Below are 19,946 nucleotides of genomic sequence, written 5' to 3'. Positions count from 1 at the left end.
TCGGGTTATTAATTGACAAGTCTCTCGTTGGTTGGCGGACTGCATTTCGCTGGCCTCCTCAAACAGCTATTTATATTAATCAACTGCAAAGTCAGATTGAAAATTTTAACACCATCAATCAACTTGTGGCGGCCTGAAGGCAAACTTGCAAACTTTTTGGCAAAACTAAACAATATGCGAAAATATTGGCGATGCCGCCGCTTCATATCTCCCTCGGGGAGTGAAAATCAAAATATTTGCTCAGTTTTCGGGAAAGTTATCAATAAACAGACAACTCAAACTGAAAACTACAATAAACAAAACTTAAAGGCAATATAGCAACTATTTCTCTTTACAAGAAGTAGAATATAAAGCTAATGTTTATATGTATTATATATATTTTTATTTTATTTTATTTCAACCTGCCTTAAATTATTTAAATCTCAGAGGTTTAACGCCTGCCAACTAAAACTGCTCACCTCTGAAGAATATGTGTGTTGCCAACTTCTAAAATAACTTGTACAACCGCTTGAAAGGGCACCGACAAAATATGAAATTCCTTGCGGAAACTTTTATTAAAAACCAAAACCCAACAGTGGTAACTTTGCTCCCTTTTCCCTTGCCTTTCAGTGGGTTAAGCCAACTGCTTTCTGTTCTCCGGTCTCTTAACAATTTTCGAGAATTTTACCCAAGTGTATAATGTAATTTGCTCAGACTTCGGAACTGTGACAAGTTGCAAAATTTCACAACATCGATATAAATTCCATCTTGATCAACGTCCGCCTACGTGGGCCATCTGGGCCATAAACGAAGCCATCGAAATTGGAAGTCATATCTCGGCCAGCTGGTGGTCCTTGTGGATGGGAATTGCTGGTAATAAAACGCATAAAGGGGATTTCTGCAAATGGCAAGTCCTGTTGTTGCAGTTTTTATGCGCCCATCTCCCCGTTGCATTGCAATTTGGGGCATTGTCTTTCCATCTCTCCATCTTTGCAACTTGGGGGGCTATGTGCTTCATTAGTCGTAATGGGAGTACAAGTTGCCTTTTATGGCAGCCGAAGGCGTAACTGCCATTAATATTAATCATACTGGAACAGTTTAAGTTATTCAAAAAGTCATTCCCACAACTGCAAACTATGATTACTGTTCATCTCGGTTGGGTCTTAGTTGGTTAGTTCTTAGTTGACGGAAGGATTCTTATTATCCTAATGGGTTTTTGTGTTTTTTACTCAAGCCAGTTCACCTGGGACACAAAAATGAGTTGGGTTAGGTCACTTTTTTCACCGGAAATAAATTTACTTAAAAGCAAACAATTTAAGATGCAAATAGTCTAGGCTTATGTTTTATTTATTTATAAATCGTTTTCATTGCAATGAAATGCTTGGAGTTCTGCTGTTTTTAGTTTAGAGACCCTTTAACATTTAGTTCCCCCAACTAACTGAGCTCAACTAAACCGCTTAAAGTGCCAGTGAAAGGTGTACCCCTCCGGTTTTAACACTCAAACCATCCAAATGTAGGCGGCGGTGCATGACAAGTGCGCGAAATGCGTAACACTCGCGTCGCACTTGCAAATGTCGAAAATTTTCAAAAGGCAAACCGTTTTACTCCCGCTTGGATGCACCTACCCCCCAACCCCCTTTCCCCTCCCCCTTTCCCCTCCCCTTTCCTTTTGGTACACATATTCATGCCCACTCGAAATCAACATGGAAAAGCGGTGAAAGGAAAACTTTGCCTTCACACCTACTTGAAAATAGTTCATTACAGATGACTGATACACCTTCCAATTTAAAGCAAAATAAATGATGCTTTAACATGAAATAAATCCTGAAAATATCCTCCTTGCTCAGATAAATTCTTGAGAGCATTTCTCCGAAGGAGAGACGCTTTAAGCCTCCGATGAATTATTGCTGGCCAAGGTGTTGTCTGTTTGTCCATAATTCCCGGATGCCATCAACACACTCCGATCCTTCGGACCTGCCATAGATTTTTGGGGCTCTTTCAACGAGGTCGAGGACGAGGACGACATACTTTGCACATGCTTGTGAATGACATTTTGGCATATTTTCGCCTTTCATATGGACGGCCTGATTCGGTCCATTCTGGCCATGGCTTTAAGGAAACAGCTGCCAACTGGGCTTCGCATTCGTTTTGGTGCAAATTTGAGGGATGCAAAGAGGGGGCAGGGGGTTGTGGTTGTTGGCCAGCTTTTGAATTGTGCGCCAGAATTCCAACTATGTGTTTGACTGGGCCAACAGCAGCCCAGCAGTTCCTCCCCTTTCGAATCTCGTGGGCCGGCTTTTCGTGGCTTTTTCCTGGCTGACGACGAGTGGCTCTGGATGAGTCTGGTATCTTGTTTGCTGATATGCATCCCATATACTCACACTTGCAGGTAACAATCAAAGTCATGTTGACGTTCAATTTAGCCGCTGTTGATTTGTGTCGTTGGGAATTTCTCCTTTCTCCTCCTTTCTCCCATTTTTTGCGGCCCTGTTTCGGTTTTTCCCCCCTCAGTTTTTTTTTTTTTATTCGGACCTGACCTCGTTCTTGGCCCTGTCCAGTTATGCAACTGCTACACGTCTCTTTTTTCCGCCTTTTTGCTTTGTTGCGCGGGTGTTTTTCCACTTGCGCTACTTTATACGGGGCGAAAAAAAAGAAATTGTTTACCCGTGATTTATGGCGCGGAATTTGTGCTTACGTGGCAATGCAGCCGAAACAGCTCTTCACCTGCTTCCCAAGCACTTTAGCCGTCGTCCTGTCAGATCTGCTAATGCCCTGAAAAATTTGCTCACTTCCGGCAGAAGCTTCTCGCTCGGGATCATTTGTTCGGGCTAAGGATTTCATTTCGCTGAACACTCGGCGCTTTCACTCGGAATTTCATCCTTCATCTGTTTGCTTTGCACCTTTCGACATTTACAATCGCCACCTGGGGGTGTTTACAATTTGAACTAAGCGAAAAGCGTTATTAGTTTAGCAAAGCCACATTATTATTCCAGCCACGGAAACTAATTTCATTACCTTCACATTGTGGAATTTAAGCGGGCCAATTTAATATAAATAATTTCGATTATACTATACATTTCCCCAAAGGGTGAATTCCAACATTAATGGGAACAGAGGTTTACAAAATGAAATTAATTAAATCAGCCTTTATCTAATTTGAGTTAGGAATTCAGGGCGAACTAAACTAGTTTGATTATTTCCAGTATTTTATAAATTTTGTTTTAACAGTAAATCCATTTTGAGAAGGATTTCGTTCCTATTGCCAGTTAACTGCGAAAGGAATACATTTCAACGAGTTTATTTATGCAGTCGATGGGATTTATGGACTTCAACCGAGCGGGCGATTATCATATTTCATTGTTTGGCCAAATAGCAGGCGCCAATGTTTATGGCCAGGCCAACTGGCATCATTTATCAGCTGCAAGCCAAAGCCACTTAATGGCAGCGGCTGACACGCCTTTTTCCGACAATCCTAACCCACCGCCCACCGCCTACCTCTCTGGGTTTTCCCAGCTTTCCAGTTTCCCAGCCTCCGTCAGTCGTTAGTCGGCTCAAAAGTCAAACCGCAGCGAAGGGCCGAGATTTGAGCATATAAAACAGAGCATTATTTGCAGGCGGTAGCAGCTAATGCAGGATTCTAAGTGGAAGTGGAAGTGGAAGTGGCAGTGAATAAGGCTCGGGAACAGTTGGAGTGGGTGAAGGCTGGAGTACGCTCTTCATAAATCCACGCAAAGCACATTAAAATATTTCAAAGATTTGCGCCAGAGCGAAAAAAAAAACGAAACGAAACGAAGAGAAGCTATGTTAAGCGGCTGAGGCTGCATTTGAACAAAATGCTGAGCGTTGGGAAAAATGTAAAAGAAATACAGAAGATAATAGAAATGCAATGCTCTGGAAAAAGGAAAAAACAGCAGACGCCAGCAGGGCAACGCGGGAAAGCGGGGAAAACACACGGAAAAATGTGGCGGAACTGCTGAAAAGCGGCGAGCAACTAAATTTCGTACAGATAGAGCCAAATAGCAGGAATAACTTGGTTGTGAGTGCATGTGAGTTATGCACACAATGGGCTGGCCCGAATGCTAACCGGTTAAATTGAGTCACTGATTTCTATACAAGTGTGGAAATAAAAGGGGTTTTTACCATACTATGATTTGTACTCTTAGAATTTAGGAAACTGCGAGTGAATATCTCCAATGGGGTATGAAAAATATAGTTATATTTTAAAGCTTTCCAAACTATAAAATAATGATGTCAGATATACGTGCTGTTTACTCGATAAAGCCTCTTGAATTCCCCCTAAATTTCATGGGAGTTGCACTGACTATGAATTTCGAATTAGGGAGTATCCACTGTTGGATGAATGGGTAGGCGTATTCCCCACAATCTCCATTTGCAAATGATTTACGCGCCCATACAAAACGCTTAGAAGCGCATTATTTGAACGGCTGCTGCTGTGGCAAACAATGGCATTGTGCAACAAGAATAATTGACAGTATTTCTGCGGTGCCGTGGTTTCTCATTAAGGCAAATATTATGTGCCATTCTGTGGTGTTGCGGCAGGGTGGTTCTTTCGAACGGGCGACCACTGTAGGCATATGCGAAATGAAATTTGCCACATGCATGTGGAATTTGGATTCGCTTAAGTGTCAACTGCGTGGCAGTATTTTGAGCGTGATATCGTTTGTCTTTTTATGCCTTGCGGCCCTCAAATGCTCTGAATAACCCAGTTTCGAAAGGATAATCCTGCACGTACTCGGCATTCGACAAGTTTATGCTGAGTGACACCTAAAGTGTGTGCAGCGTAAATTGGGCAAATTACAATAAATTGGCATATTCAAGTGCTCGAGAACATGCGAATAATAATGCCATAAAGTGCTGCCATTTTATGGCCCTCACTTGCCGAGATCTCCAGAATATCTAATGGGGGAAAACCGCAGCTTGGTTGCACAGGAAAATGCTCGTGTGGTATTACAGACATTAAGTAAACCACAACTGGACTTGGCCATTTAAGCCGGCTAATTGTGGCGAATCTACAAAACAGTTAAAGCCCATTGTGAAATATCTCCTCGTTAATGATGCTCCTGAAACCTAAGGCCTTAAAGCACGTAATTAATGATCAAACGCATTTCGCAGAGGCATTCATATTTTCGGTTAATGAAAAAATTTATGCTAGGTTAATTAATTTTAACGAGCCGAGCGACAAGCGGCAAGGACTTTCGCTTCGGCTGACAAACGACAGGCAATAGCAGCCAACAATATGAAGTAATAAAATGCGGCGAACAAATGCTTGTATATAGTAATTACCAAGTGGTTTTCCATGTTCCCAGCGACCTTGTGGCCAGACCGGTTAATGGAGGCCAGAAGCCTCGCAAGCGGAAAAAGCGGAAAAGCGCGGAAAAGTGGAGAGGAATCCGAGCGAAATGGTCGCCAGCTGGAGTTGAAAATTTGATGTCGTAAATCACACACGTAAATTGTGACACTCGTTAATTTTAACGCTCGAATGTTGCTCTCATCTCGCCTTTGTGTTTGTGTTTGTGGGCTTCCCACCCACTTCGACACCCGCTGTGCGAATGGCCCACATTTATCACGGAGATCCGCTACAAATATGCCTTTCAACTAATCTATGACCATTTAAACTTTTTTAATTGAACCAACTTAAGTGGAAATAAAATTCGGTGGGACAAAGCAAACCTACAAAAAAACTACAGTCACAAAAAAAAGCGTCATTTACGCTTTATTCAAATAAAATTTTTAAATTTATATAAACTGCCTGTAAAGCTAAATGAAGGTATTTCAAACATGTCTAAATAAAATATTGATTTAAAACAGAATTTTTAATCTTTTTTTACAGTGCATTTTGTTTTCTTTCTAGAGCTAGTGAAATACAGAAAAACCCCTTTGTATTTGTATCCGGATACGTGACACAAAAAGAGAGAAACAAACTAAATTAATTAGCGACAAAAGATTGTTGCCAAAGTGCAACTTTTACCCCTTCTAGTGGGATATAGTTGAAAAGTTTTTCACCTCTAATGAAAAATGTAGGTTTTGTAACAGCAACAAAAACTATAAATAACGAAATACCTGCAGGAGCTCCGCGGAAATTTCATTAGAACATTTTCTTAAAACAAAATTGTCGTAAAAGTTTCTGGGTCACACAGCATTTTCGGGTTTGCATTTCTCTATAAATTCGTGGCACTTGAAAAGTTGGTAAAGCAACCGCCATGACCGAAGAAAACTTGTCGATTGCTTGGTAATTTCTTCAGCCAGCTGCTGCTGTAACCGAAATCATCCAAAGCCACTGCCAAATGAGCACTTTAATTTCACTTAATGCAGGACAGCAACAATCAATCAGATACTTCTTATGGAACTAGCGCCCAATAACCTTAGTCCCTTTGGTTGATTGATAGCCCGATTGATTGATTGCCTCGATATGTGTCAGATGCCCAGGGGTGTGATAATGCCCATTTAAAGTCTTTATTTGTATTGTGCTTATGCAAATTTGATTGGAAATGTTTTTACCGACTACACTTTGCATGGTAAATGATGCGATGGCACAAACAAAAGCTGTTGTTACGCAACCAATGGCAATTTACACATATTTCGTTTGCTCACCAATAAGCAAACACATAAATAATTGCACATGCACATTGGCAGTAAAAATTTATTGGAAATAAACACTAAGATAACAGGCGTATAAATAGAAAACAATATTCCGATGTGTGTGATGACGTCCACAGAGAAATTCAATATTGACTGTCCAAAAATGTATGCTTTGTGTGAGATTTACCGATGTGTCAGGTAGGAATTCACCGGCTAATTTTCAATTAGGGCACCTTTGTCCTTTGTTTGCCTGGCAATTTATTTATAGCCTTGTAATTTGGCTTGGAGCCTGTTTAATTGAAATCACGCAACCATGTGAGTCGATGTAAAAATTCCTGTGTTTTATGCCGCAATTAAAAGAACATTTGGTGCCATAAATCTATTTGAAATGTAAACGCTCTGCAGGTCGGCCGTACATATAGACAGGCCCGCATTGGGCTCAACCCTTTTGGGCCGGTTCACATGGCGTATACGCAATGCTGCTGCTTTCTCCATTTCACAGCATACTTTGCGGCGCTCCATGTGTAATTAATTACCGATTCTTCTACGTTTCACAGAACTCAAGTGGAAAAACGCACCCATACCCCATACTAAAGCACTCCGGACTGCCGCATAAACATCGACATTAATCAACTTTTGTTGCAAATTAATTTGCCAAAGGTTTCTTCGGGTTGATTAATTAGTCGCCATTAATTAGAGGCCATGCAAAAACACTAAACACACACACACACACACACATACACGCTTGAATGGCTCATAAACTGTTGGTGCGAGTATAATTGTCAACGGCCCAGGGAAATTGGCACAATCGAACCGATTGCAAGCCAATCGCAGATCATTTACACTCGAACAGTTACCAAGAATCAGTTGGCCAGCTGGCTCGCTGCCAGTCTGCCGCCGGGAGATTCACAATTCAGTTGGTGGGTGGATGGGTGGTGGGGTGGTTGGGTGGTCAGATGGTTGGGTGGTGGCCGAGGTCAGAGTGCCGTCATTTATCAAATTTAATTACACTAGGTGGCGTGCCTCGACTTGGCCAAGTCCTGGTCGCGTGCCCTGCCTTTTCCATCGACTTTGCCTTCGCAATTCGTTCAACTTGGCCTGGCTCTCGAAATTAACGCAAATTAATGCAAGCAAAGTTGCTCGTTTTTGCTCACGTAGGCAAACTTGGCGACGTGAAGTTTATGGCGCTAAATGTGCTTATTGAATTCGTACATCGCTATCTATGAATATTTGATATTGCCTCTAATAAGAAAGCCAAAACTATTTCACTAATGAATTCAGTCAAGTTTTCCATGCGCGGGAGAGAGGAATAATGTCATTACCATATTAGTTTCTTCAACAATGAATTTATTGATTTCATTTTATTTAAGAGAAGAATACTCTAGAGTTCTTTTGAATACAAAACAGTTTTAATCAAGCTTAAGCTTGAGAAGGGAAATCTATCCTACAAAAGTAAATGAAAATTGAACAATTATTATTGTTTCTTCGCTTTCGGTTGATGTATTTTACTTCCAATAAAATGTCACTTACATCTAATTGTTTTCTGTAACCGAAAACGTACGACACTTGAGCACATGGCTGTTAAATGTTGGTAAGGCGAAACCGCCTGCAATAACGCATCGTGCATCATCGTGTTTCCCATGAGCTCATGAGCTCAACTACACAGTTTGACACTGAGCATCCCGAGGACCTAATGGCTGGGTCCCCAGCCACAAACGGGTCCAAAGGCGATACCCATAAGTCCATTGAGGCCAGTGCCTGTTCCCTCGAGCTGTCGTTTTCGGTGTCAATTACATGTTGACATGCCAACAGCTGCCGATGCACAAGAGGATGCCATGTAGCCATGTAGCCATTCCGAGTTGAAGGCATTGCCCAGCTGAACAAGACCACTACAGAGCGTTTGACGATTCATAGCGTGTCTTGGAAGACAGGCAATGAAATTATTTTCCCAAGTAAGATGAGCGCAGAGTGCATTTTGAGAGAACATTTTTTAAGTACATGCTGCATAGTTGATTTCTGTAGCGAACTTCCTCTTTCTTTGGCTTTTAAATGCCATAATGGAAAGCCTTAGATATCGATTAAAGTAAACAATGTATGCAATTTAAAGAACTTATTTAATAAAGCTCCACATACTGAAAGTTCCCAAAGCTTAAAAGTTAAATGCTAATGTCATGTCTTGCGTAATCCTCGGTTTGACTCCTCAACTTAAAAGACTGTCCACAAATTCAAGGCTTAAGGGCCAGCCAACCAAGGCCTAAGCTTGTGGCCAAGTGTTGTAATAAATACTCAGCCCCAGTCCGGCTGAAGGAGTTTTCCAATCGATAAAAGTTTATAAGGGCCACATATAAATGTGTGAACAAGAGGTAAAGGGGGAAAAGTGCCGGCATTGGCATCCGTGTCTTGTACTTTTTATCGCTTGTGCACTTGATTATCCAGCAGGATTTGCTTCCTGCAGCAGATGTGTGCTGGTATTCGGTGTTTGGTGTTTGGTATTTGCTGTTGCCTCTGTTGCCTTTGCCACTGCAGCTACAGCTGCAACTGCAGATGCCTTTGTTTGCCACGTGGTCAGTGGAAAGTGGCAAGTGGAAGCTGAAGCATCGACATAATGGCCGGACGATAAGTGTGTTGGACAGGCGCAGCTTTGCCATTGTAAATAAATGACAATACATCCGACTTCCGGCTTCCGGTTCTCCATTCTCAGTTGTCGCTCGATGTTCTCCATTGTGTGTGGCGAAAAACATAGAGTGCAATTGTAGTTGCTGCTGTTTGCCATTGAATTAGCCAACATTTGCTCTGTATTTTTGCCACTTTACAGTATCGTTGGTCTTCAAATTATTGCCTTCCCCATACAAATCGTTTTTCCTCTAACGAAATCAGAAATTTGCATTTTGCTCCGAGCCGGGTTTTTAATCTTGCGTCTTAAGAACAGAGCAGATGCTTGTGGCACGTCCGTATTGCCAACTCATCAACATTTCCTCCCTGTTGTCTAATGTGGCAACTGAGATGTGGGTCAACTGGGTCACCGAAAGGTGAACCTGACAATGATGAGGGCAATCCAAAGCGGCCAATTGAGTAAATCCTTTTAGTTTGAGCCAGGCCCGTCTGGCTGATGTGACATTTAGATGGACTCGTTCTAACTTTTGCTGAAAATATTTCTATCTTCTCAAGCCCATCGTAAATTGTGCCATTAAACTCACAAGCCGAAAAATTCTTTGAGCTACCTTACTTTTTATTATATACCGATTTATTGTTTGGCATGAACCAATTTGTTTAAGGTAATTGCTCATCGGCAATAAAAATATTTCGATGAAAGAGCATTTTTAAGGATGGTGTTATTTTATACGAGCTTTCTATTCTCTTTAAATACTCTGCAAAGCAAGCAACAAAATATACAAAAAAACCTGCTAAGACTTATAACAATTTCAAACGTTTTTGCCCGCGGGTAAAATACTTTTTTGACTGAAGATAAAAGCCTTTCCTTGTAAATATTTTGATTCGGTGTTCGTGTTTAATTAAGATTTATGACCAAGCCTGACGAGGCCTTCGGCTTTGTTTCGAATTTAAACCAATTCGTCCTTGATTGTGACTCTGGAATAACTGATATCTAGACTGAATTTGGCTGAATCAGATTATTGCATTACGCTGATGCCCCGCAGCCCAAAAATGTATGGCCAAAACATATATACATATATATATATAAATGCCCAAAAATGGAGAGCTCAATTTTGAAGGCTAAAGAGCCGTTTTTATATAAAATTCCCGGGCTGATGGTGTTGCCATTCTGCTGGCATTTCTGCAACAGAGTGCACTGTCAAAAAGTGTTTGCCGGCTGCTCGCTTTGTGAGTCTTGGCTGCTGGCAGGGATTGGGCTCCGGATCGGAGTAGGTATAGGATATATGGGGGACATTGGGGATTCAGGGGTGCCACCGGGGTCGTGGGATTCCAAGTGATGCGGCTGCTGCTGCTGCTGAAAGCTGATGCCTCTGGATACCATAGTTCAGCTCTTGGAGGGAAAATCAAATTTCCAACATTTTAACATTTTTGTTGCTGGCCGGATTTTTTGAGGTCTCAAAGCCAGCATTGATGAAATTGCATTTTGATAATGGAGCAGAGGCAGTGAGGCAGCACCCCATACATACACCCATACACCCACACACACCCATATACCCATACACCCATATATACCATGGAGTAACTTTCTGTGCTCATTCAATGTGGCAACTGAAGCGAAAGCGAAAGCAAAAGCGAGAGCTTCGGGGTTCTTTTCCTTTTTTTTTTTTTTCGAGGAGGAAGAGGGGGCTGTCACGACACCTGAGCCTTAATAATTGAAGGCAATGTTTGGCAAATGCATATGAGACCCGAAAGTTGCTCCGGGGCTCTTTTTCGATTTCGTTTTCGATTTCGCTTTCCAAAGAAAACTATCCTACATTGCACTTTTCCCTGATCACTTGGCGCTGACTGCCTCATTGCTTTTCTTTTGCCGTCCACATGACTGAACTTCTCACTTTCTTTCTTCAATTGTACCCCTGAAATTTCATTTCGCAATTGAATTAAAGAGTTCGTGAATAATTCATTTGTTTGCGACTTAAAGTCATATCCGTTTCGAGTTATTTGAATGCAAATGCCGCCTGCCGTTTGATAAGTCACGACCCAGTAATTAATGTCGCAAAAATGCTCGAACGGATTGCGCAATCGAGTTCGTGACTGGAATTGTTGATGATTTTAATGACGGAATGCTGAAAGGATTTATGGCGCTTACTAAATAAATGTTAACGAGGTCAGCGGGGATTTGCTCAAGGATAAGTCTTAAAGCTCGTTTGCATATCAGAAATGCATTAAGTGATTTCCCGGCGCGCCATTATTATTATGTTATTATCCAGAAAGCCAACAAATTGAGTTATTTTTATTGAAATTGTGAAAAAATGTGCATCATTCCAGTGGCTGCATAAGGATACGGTTCGTATGCCTCAGTATAGCCGCCATTAAGGACATGTGCACATGCAAGGAGCACACATGATTTGAGGCAAATCATCATCTTCCCACTCAAGATTAAGAGGCAGTCCTCTTTCCCTCCGCCCTTTGGCACTTGAAATTTTCATAAATGGCTAAAGGACGATGCCTGCAACCTGTCTGTACTTACACACACACACATACACGTACAACGAGTTCAAAGTTTCCATTGCCACTCATGACGTCCTAGCTCGATTCCTTGCCTCCTTCGCCGTCTGTCTTCATTTTTATACCCTTCAAGTGGGTATTTTTATTGCTTGAGAGCATATGCTACAATTCATTGAAGGGGTCATTTGTGACTTGTAAAAAAATACATGATCAACGAAGAGGTACTATCTGGTTTTACATATTATTCTTTATTTTGTTTGAACATGAACATAAAATTTATAGTTCTTTACTGTGGAATTGATCATAAATAATAGGAACCAATAAATGTACCTCAATTTATGGAATCATTTTAGCTACTTTAAATTTTAACCATATTTGGTGTATACAATTTTCATAAATTCAAATTTTTTCCATAACTAAATAAAAGGGTATCATATGCTTTCATTCCTTTAACTCATTCCCCAATCTCGCTTTTCATTTTTTTTTTCTCCATTTTTGCAATGGCAGTACTTTCCTGTCATTACCACTTTTTCTGTCTTTTTTGTGCAACTTGCGTCTTTTAGTTTTTTAGGGCTCTTTTTCTTCATTCTGCTGTCACTCGCATGCAAAATTGAAATCATCAACGTCGTCATCAGTCGCTGTCTGCCTGAGTTGGCTGGTTTTTGGGCTGAGAAAAGGGCTTGGGCTCTGGCTTGGGTTTCTGGGCGGTTGTTCAAATCACAACTAAGCAGAAGGATGATATAACTGGCTTAAGTGAAAGTAGCACACAGCCAGTGGAGGAACTTTCGCCGGCTGTCTCAAGATTATTGCTCTGCTCAACGTTTTTCGTGTTTTCCTTTCGTCCAACTTTGCTCCTAACAACCAAATAACATGCCGAGCTGCATTTGGCCTGACGTGCTCGACAGACCAAAGCCACGCCCCCTCCGCAACCTCCGCCCCCACCGTTGGTCCATTTTTTTTCGTTTTCGCATTTCATTTCTAAACTAGGCCAGATGCATAAATCTCTGCAAGTGACTCACGGTGGGGGAAAAGCCGGAAAGGAAATTAAGTTTGCTGAAATTTCGCTGGTTGATCGGCCTGATTGCATAAGAAATGATGGCTATTTTATTCCACAGTCGAATTCCCATCCATCATAGTTTATTCTATGAGGGGCTTGTGCTTGTCCCCAGCGATTATCCCCACATTATCTATATTAGCCACGTTACTTAGCCCCCCCGACGCATTCTGTGGCATCGCATAACCTAATGAGCTTAGCCCTTTCGCATCCCCTCGGGTTTTGTGGGGTTACTTAGCCCGGAGCACTTGAGCGGCACAAATTATGCAGGGACAATGGCAAATGGCAAATGGTAAATGGCAAAGAAAACGCAGGGTGTGCATGTTTAGATGGCAACAATGTGCTAGATGTCGTCTCATTTTAATAGAACAACATTTGCGGAGAGGGGCTAATAAATGGAGTGCACAGGAAGAAATATCTGGGACAAAATATTTAACAACATTTATATTTAAAAAACATATTAAAATATTAATTTTGGTTCTAGGAAACTTAAATGTGCTAAAAGATTTAAGTTAAAGTTTCTAAAAATAATATTTGTAAGTTTTCCTACAGTTTTGTAGGCAGTTCGTACAAACTTACAGTTTGACAACTTTAGTACCTTCATTTCAAACCCTCTTTTAAATTGGTTTTCAAAGATTTAATTAATGCAGTTACTGCAGCAAAGTGTCTATAAACAGAGGTAGAAAAAAGTGTGCTCTCCAAATTGATTCTCTTATTTTACACCATTTGTTAACCCGCCTGTGGCAAAGTGCAGTGGGCTGGAGATGGAGATGGAGGTGGAGGTCCATTACAGCGGTCACTATCGCAGGACCTGTTACATAAACAATGAGCTGCCAATGTGCAGTGCCAGCTGCAGATGTCCTGGCAGTCCAGCAGATCCCACCAGTCCTTGTAGTCCTGGCCAGGAACGGGCGATAAGCACGCAAAGTCGTTAAGTGCTGCGGAATGGCTTAGCCGGGGTTCACGACTCGGATTGTTGCACATCGGGCTCGAGACCGCCGCAGCAGCAGCACTCGGCTCAATCGATTAAGCGGTTTAAGTGCCCCATAAGCTGCCTCGGCTGACTGCCTTTCGCCTCTCCTGATTCCTCCTGCAGATCCTGCAGTTCCTGCTCCCCCCTGCTTATGTTTCCTTGCGGCCTCCTGGTGTGAACACGTGTTTTGTATTGCCTAACCCCGGGCGCAATGTTGGTTGCATGCTGCAAAATTGCCAGTCGGTCGGTTGTTGTAGGTGGCAGGTGCATTGTTGCAGGGCTGCGGGCAAAGTACGGCACTCACACACACTCCCCAGGGTAATTATTGAACATGTTTATTATTTGCCTAATGGACCGCAAAGCGCCGGCGTCGCCTTCTTATGAGCACCACATTTTTCAATTTTCTCGAGGGTGTTTAAAGGAGGGGTTTATGTTCTTAGAGGACTATCTTTATCATCTGTGTGTTTAGTGTCGCCTGCCTGTGTTGTCGTAAACTTTAATGCCAGCCATATGTAGCATATATAGTATGCTAAAAACCTTGTGCTTGTGCAGTTACTTGGCCTGCAAGTACATTACAAAGTCGTTGTACGACGTGTTTTATGTTTATTTATTCGTAGCCAGGCTCACCCATGAATGTCCCTTCTGCTGAACTCACGAAGCCGTCGTTAAAAGAGCATCAGGAGTGGTTAGACCACAAAACTCCCTTTCCCGAATGTGTGAGTGAAATAAATAATTCCTCTGGAACATTCTTACGGAATTACCTAGACATCAAAGTGGAGAGCTATTTCAGGGTTTGATTGAAATTCGCTTAGGTCAGCGCTACTTTTCAGATAACCTACTTATGACCTACTTATCATGATGGACCTCCATATTGAAGATAATACCAAACTTTATGGGCGACCATTATTTGCCACCAAAACAAAGGTCCCCTGTTCCTTTTAATCCTCTTTTCAAAAAACAGAAGTACGTCGTAAAAATGTTTATGTTTATGCCTATAAATGTTGACATCTTTGTTTGTGGTTTGCCCTGGCATTTTAGTTTTAAATTCAAGCGAAGTGGTTTTGATGCCACTTAAATTAATAAACGTGAAAATTACATCGAAATGCCATTTATTTTGCCAAATCGAGTTTTTGTTAAATGGTCAATTAATTATATAAGCGCAAAGTTAATTGATTCAATGGTAAGGGTTTAATGAAATAAACTATGTTGTTAAGCATTAATTCCAGATAACTGGGCACTTTGATCCAAGTAATCCTGCATTAAAGCCAACAGCGTTCTTTATTTAAACAGATAATTTACTGACCTTTAGTAAAATTTGCAATTTATAACTTTAACGGTTATTAAATTGAAAATAAATACGAAATATTTGCATATTTTATATTTAAATATTCGCACATTAATTCTTCCATAAATATGTACAAAATAATCGACTGCTTATTGATATTGGTTGCGAAAGCCATAAACAAGCATTCGCACATGCAACTTAATGACATTCATACGCCCCGTTGACCAGCAAATTTTTATTATATTGACAGTACGCATGCATTTAAGCTCGCGAGATATTTAATTAAGCTGTCATGAAAATGAATCGAAATGCCACAATTACAAAATGTAACATTTTATTTCCTACTCTTCTTTTTCGTTTGCAGAAATATGTTAGTGAGCTGTCGACCGTTCGCGATTGTGCTACCGAGTGTCAGGAAAAAGGTAAGTGAGAGGTTTAGTTACGACCATACGCTAATTGAACTGTGTAATTGGCCGGGATATTGGGCAAATAAATGCCCATTGTTAAAAGCCGCAAATAAAATAATATTTGACAGCTGCACTGATTCGCTTGACCTCAGCTAATTATGAAATGTCATTCCAATTATTTCACTAGAAATTTGGGAGACACAAACGTATTGCTGCACCGAGGACGGGTGCAATTCCGGCACCCAGTTGGCCTACTCCGTCATCCTGTTGACCCTGCCAATCCTCTCGATGGCCTGGCCCAAAGTAGTCGACTTTTGGAATACGCGGCGTTAAGTGGTTCTCGAGATGAGTTCAGTACTCCAATCTTGGTTCTCTATCTGTTCTGTTTTATTGTTTTGCAGCAAGAGAAATGTATAAATCTTCAAACGTTAGCATTTATTTTAAGTTCGAAAACAAAAAATATTTATGATACAAACAAAATTCTGTGAACGGGACCTAATCAAACTAAGAAGCGACACCGCAAAGTTGCACGAAAATTAACCATTCGAATCTGATTTTGTATTTTGAAAGCTCATGCGATTTCGGATTATACACGTGTGAGAGTATACAAATATATATTTTGCCAACATTTTTGCTGTTAATACTTTGAGGCTTTGTGTTTCTGACTGTCTTCCCAAAAAACACAACCGGTGTTGGTAAATAATAACAAAAAGGATGTACGAACATCCGAAAGCTTAACTAAGTCATACTCACAACAAATAACAAATAACAATTGCAATGCCAAATTACTACTTAAATCGTGTTAAAAAATATTGAAAAAAAGAAACGGAAAACGCATTATTAAAATTAAAAAAAAAAGATAGTATATGTAAGATTATGCCAGCTGTCAAAAGTACATAAGAAATCGCAATCATAATGAGAAGTTGAGGAAATTAATGATATCGGCCGAATTCGTGTTAAATGCATTTCATGAACATACTAATTAAAGTACACCTAAGGTTAAACAAAGAAAGTAGAAGTTAAATATTTAGAGTCCCGAATCCTGTGACACTTAACAATTGTCTTCAAGATTAGCTGAGATATTGTGTATTGTTTTATAATTTGCCCACAAATATTACGCAAATGTCAAAGTCACAGTGAGTTTATTTTGGGGTCTGTGATTTTGCACTTTGGCACAGTAATATTTTCTGGAAGTCTATTCATAATGTGTTGTTCCTTAAGCTAATAAGCAGATAATGTTTTATGTTTGAAGGAAAAACCCAAATGTTTGTTAAATACACATGTGAATGTAAGCTTAAGATCGTACGAATTATGATAATAGAGGAGAACACTAAGGAAAATCGAAGAAGTTTTCACTCCACACTGTTCATGAGATTCTAAATTAAATATTAAAGCTAAAACAACGCAAGGATAAAATCAATTGATACTCACGAATAAAATACTAGTAGCAAGCTCTAGCTCAGATATAAAACCAATCGGCATAACGTAGGTAAACAACTAATTAATAGAATTATCTAGAATTATTGAGAGTTTAGTGAACCCAAGTGAATTACCATGAAAGTTCTTAACGATTTTCTTATAGAGCACTTACGCGATTCCATTTTTAATTATTTACAATAAAAATATTTTGAACGATTAATACTTATAAACATATATGATGAAAAACTCATACGATATATACCTACGAAAACATAGAGTCTAGGTCTAAGGGCTTTCACTATATTAAAGCAAACAAATCGTGTGAAATAAGCAACAAAAACAAAAAAAAAACGAAAAACGAAGATATACAAATGTTAAATGTTAGTTCCTCAAAACCAAAGCAGCTTGTGTACTCGTGTTAAAAGCTCACATTTGAATAATTTGCATATGATTAAAGTCTCCCCACTTAACGAAATGAGTAAATCCGATTTTCATTTAATTATATTATATACACACAAATTTCAACGGCATTTTGCAAATAAAACGTCAAGCGATCTGCCTGCTTTGGCCACATTTAATGCAATCATTTATTTTACATGCTCATCGAACACAAAACGATAAAATTCCAATTGCAATTACAACACTAATAATAATTGTATGTATATGGTATATGTATTTCCAATAAAATTTTGATTTAAATTTTTAGTAATAAACTTCAATAAAACCGACAAAAAATAAAGCAATTTCGTTTTCATTCCCGTTGCCAAACAATTGAATTAATGAGCTCCATTGTTCAAGGGCCACTCCTTGGCAACTAAAGTAAAGTGCCTCTGACAAACTGGAGCAAAAAAGAGTAATGGCCAAGTTGAGCCTGGGCTGAGAAATATTCCAGAGTTCAACAGGGCAATAAATATTTGTCTCCCCGGGAGTCTATTGCCTGAATTAAGGGCTTTTCTTCTGCTCTGGGTCGACACAATGAACAAATACCCCGAAACTATGGAAGAAAGAATAGGATTATTTATGGTTGATATATATTAGTTGCTTATTCTTCTGAAGTGGTAAATTCATCTAATGAAATATTAATTTATTCTTCTATCTACATATTTTCTACTTATTTTTAAATAATTTTTAGGAAATGTTCTTTTTTTGTACAAGTTTAAATGATCAATTTATATTTGATTATATTTAAAGTTTCATGATATTAGGTAACAAATCCCATCAGGACCACAGCTAAATTTAGCCATGTTTTTTTTGTATGCCCCTTTAACAGGAAAAAATAAATAAATTGAGAGAGTTGTGCTAATGTTTGTGCGCTCCAGCATCCGGTAATCCGGATAAGCCACGCATTTTACATATCGTTGTGACAAACAGAACGTTTCTTTTTTCCTGTTTGTTTGCCAGCCATCGAGGGGCGGTGGGGCGGCAAGGGGGCGTGGCCGGGCAAACGATAGCAGAGGCAGCGAGCTTAGGGCGCGGCTTAACAAACAAATTCGTGATGTAACAATTGAAAGCACAATGAACGCGCTATGTGTCAGCAAAGGATTTGGCGCAATTACGCGGCACAGTGAGTGAAAAAAGAGCCGGCCATAAATATCGAAATAAATGCTAAATGCAGCCTTGGCGCTGTCAAACGGATTAATTTCGAGCCGCGCCCCCGAAAGTGGGAAAGTGGGAAACTCAAATTGCAATGCGCTTGATTGAGCGGCAGTGAATTTTCCGCTCCTTTATCGCGACCACCGACTTTTCCATCGGCTGACTATTCGAGTATCCCCTGAGGTATTTCCCAAGACAAGAGCACGGCCAAAGTCAAAGGAATGAAATCGTTTCAAGGATATCGGGGCGCAGTTGCTGGTCGTCTGAAGCGTTTTCCTTCGGTTTATCCGGCCACCAGGATATAGGACTCGCTGTCAATGGAAATGGAGAATAAGAATCCTCGACATTCTCTTCAGTCATTTAAAGCTCGCTGCGGTTAACATTTCCTTTCGTTTGTTTCTTGTTATCTTCTGAAACCATTTAAGATGAAAATATTATCATCCTAGCACCTGCAAATATTTATAAACTGTTTTAATTATTTTACGCAGCTGGGAGTGAAATAATTTTTACTTTTGCACATCTTTTATTTTATATTTCTCCACCACAAGCAAAATAAATAGCTTTCCGAAAACTAGAAGCAACGTCTGCTGTAAATATTTGTTAATTCATTTTATACTTCAACGTGGCTGAGGATGAAATAATGTTGACAATTTTTGCAAACACAATCAGCACAGTGAACAAAAGACGGCCAACAAACACACCCACACAGCATTAATTTATGACACTTTGTGTGTCGTCGGGCAAACAAACAGCAGCATTTTTGTGGGCGTGTTGCCTGCAGACTTTGTCTGTTTCGGGTGTCCTTGAGGCCAAGATAATAAATGCCAGGCTCCGGCGGCAGGAGCCAGTCAAGCCGAAAACCGAATTAAACCAATCTGAGCCAAGTCGGCCAAGTGCTGCCAAGGAAAACAGAAGCGTAATGAATGCTTCTGCTGCCAAGAGCTTGTTGACCAGCAAATGCAACGGGAATTCCGTGTCAGTTAGCCACATTCGCTCGGACTTGGAATTGGACTTGGGTAGGGCCAACATCCGAAGAGCCAATTGACAGCAACTATGAGAAGCAAGCCAAGTAGAATGTGGCCATTTGACCACTGCAACAAATTTAATTAGCGATTATCACACTTTCGCCAGCAAATTGCAAGCAAATAGAAAGAAAAGCTGAAGCAGTTTACAAAATTAAACGAATAAAAAAATTTAATAAAATAAGGAAGATTGGATACATTGTGTCTAAAAAAAGTATCAAAAAGAAAACGAATCTTTTCCATTATCGAGGCCACAAATGAGTTAGCTAGATTTGAATTTACTTAGCTCTCGTTTAAACTGATAAATTATTGATCAGTCGGGCAATCAGCATTACCATAGTTATCCGAGCCATCAGCAATTAATAGCTCTTAATGCAATCGGAGCATGATGGGAAAAACAATTAAGTTTCTTTTGTGGCACAAGGCGGGGAATACGGAATACGAGGCAAGAAACAGCTGCCAGTTCACACCAATTCGAAGGCGGGAGATGGCCTTA

The 19,946-nt window shown here is 40.2% G+C and overlaps 1 protein-coding gene across 3 annotated transcripts in view; it reads left to right on the top strand.

Moving 5' to 3' along the window:
* Positions 1 to 17,574, top strand: part of LOC108099592 — a 28,379-nt gene extending 10,805 nt beyond the window's left edge. For all 3 annotated transcript variants that reach the window (XM_017203199.2, XM_017203201.2, XM_017203200.2), the window contains exons 3-4: positions 15,374 to 15,431; positions 15,604 to 17,574. In XM_017203199.2, coding sequence (XP_017058688.1) covers positions 15,374 to 15,431; positions 15,604 to 15,749 — 204 coding nt within the window. In that variant the 3' untranslated portion in view covers positions 15,750 to 17,574. The remainder of the gene's footprint in view (positions 1 to 15,373; positions 15,432 to 15,603) is intronic.
* Positions 17,575 to 19,946: the final 2,372 nt, after the last annotated feature.

Source organism: Drosophila ficusphila, unplaced genomic scaffold (assembly GCF_018152265.1).
Source record: "Drosophila ficusphila isolate 14025-0441.05 unplaced genomic scaffold, ASM1815226v1 contig_791, whole genome shotgun sequence".
Classification (NCBI taxonomy): domain Eukaryota; kingdom Metazoa; phylum Arthropoda; class Insecta; order Diptera; family Drosophilidae; genus Drosophila; species Drosophila ficusphila.
Note: the sequence above shows the minus strand (reverse complement) of the source record. Positions and strands in the feature narration are given on the sequence as shown.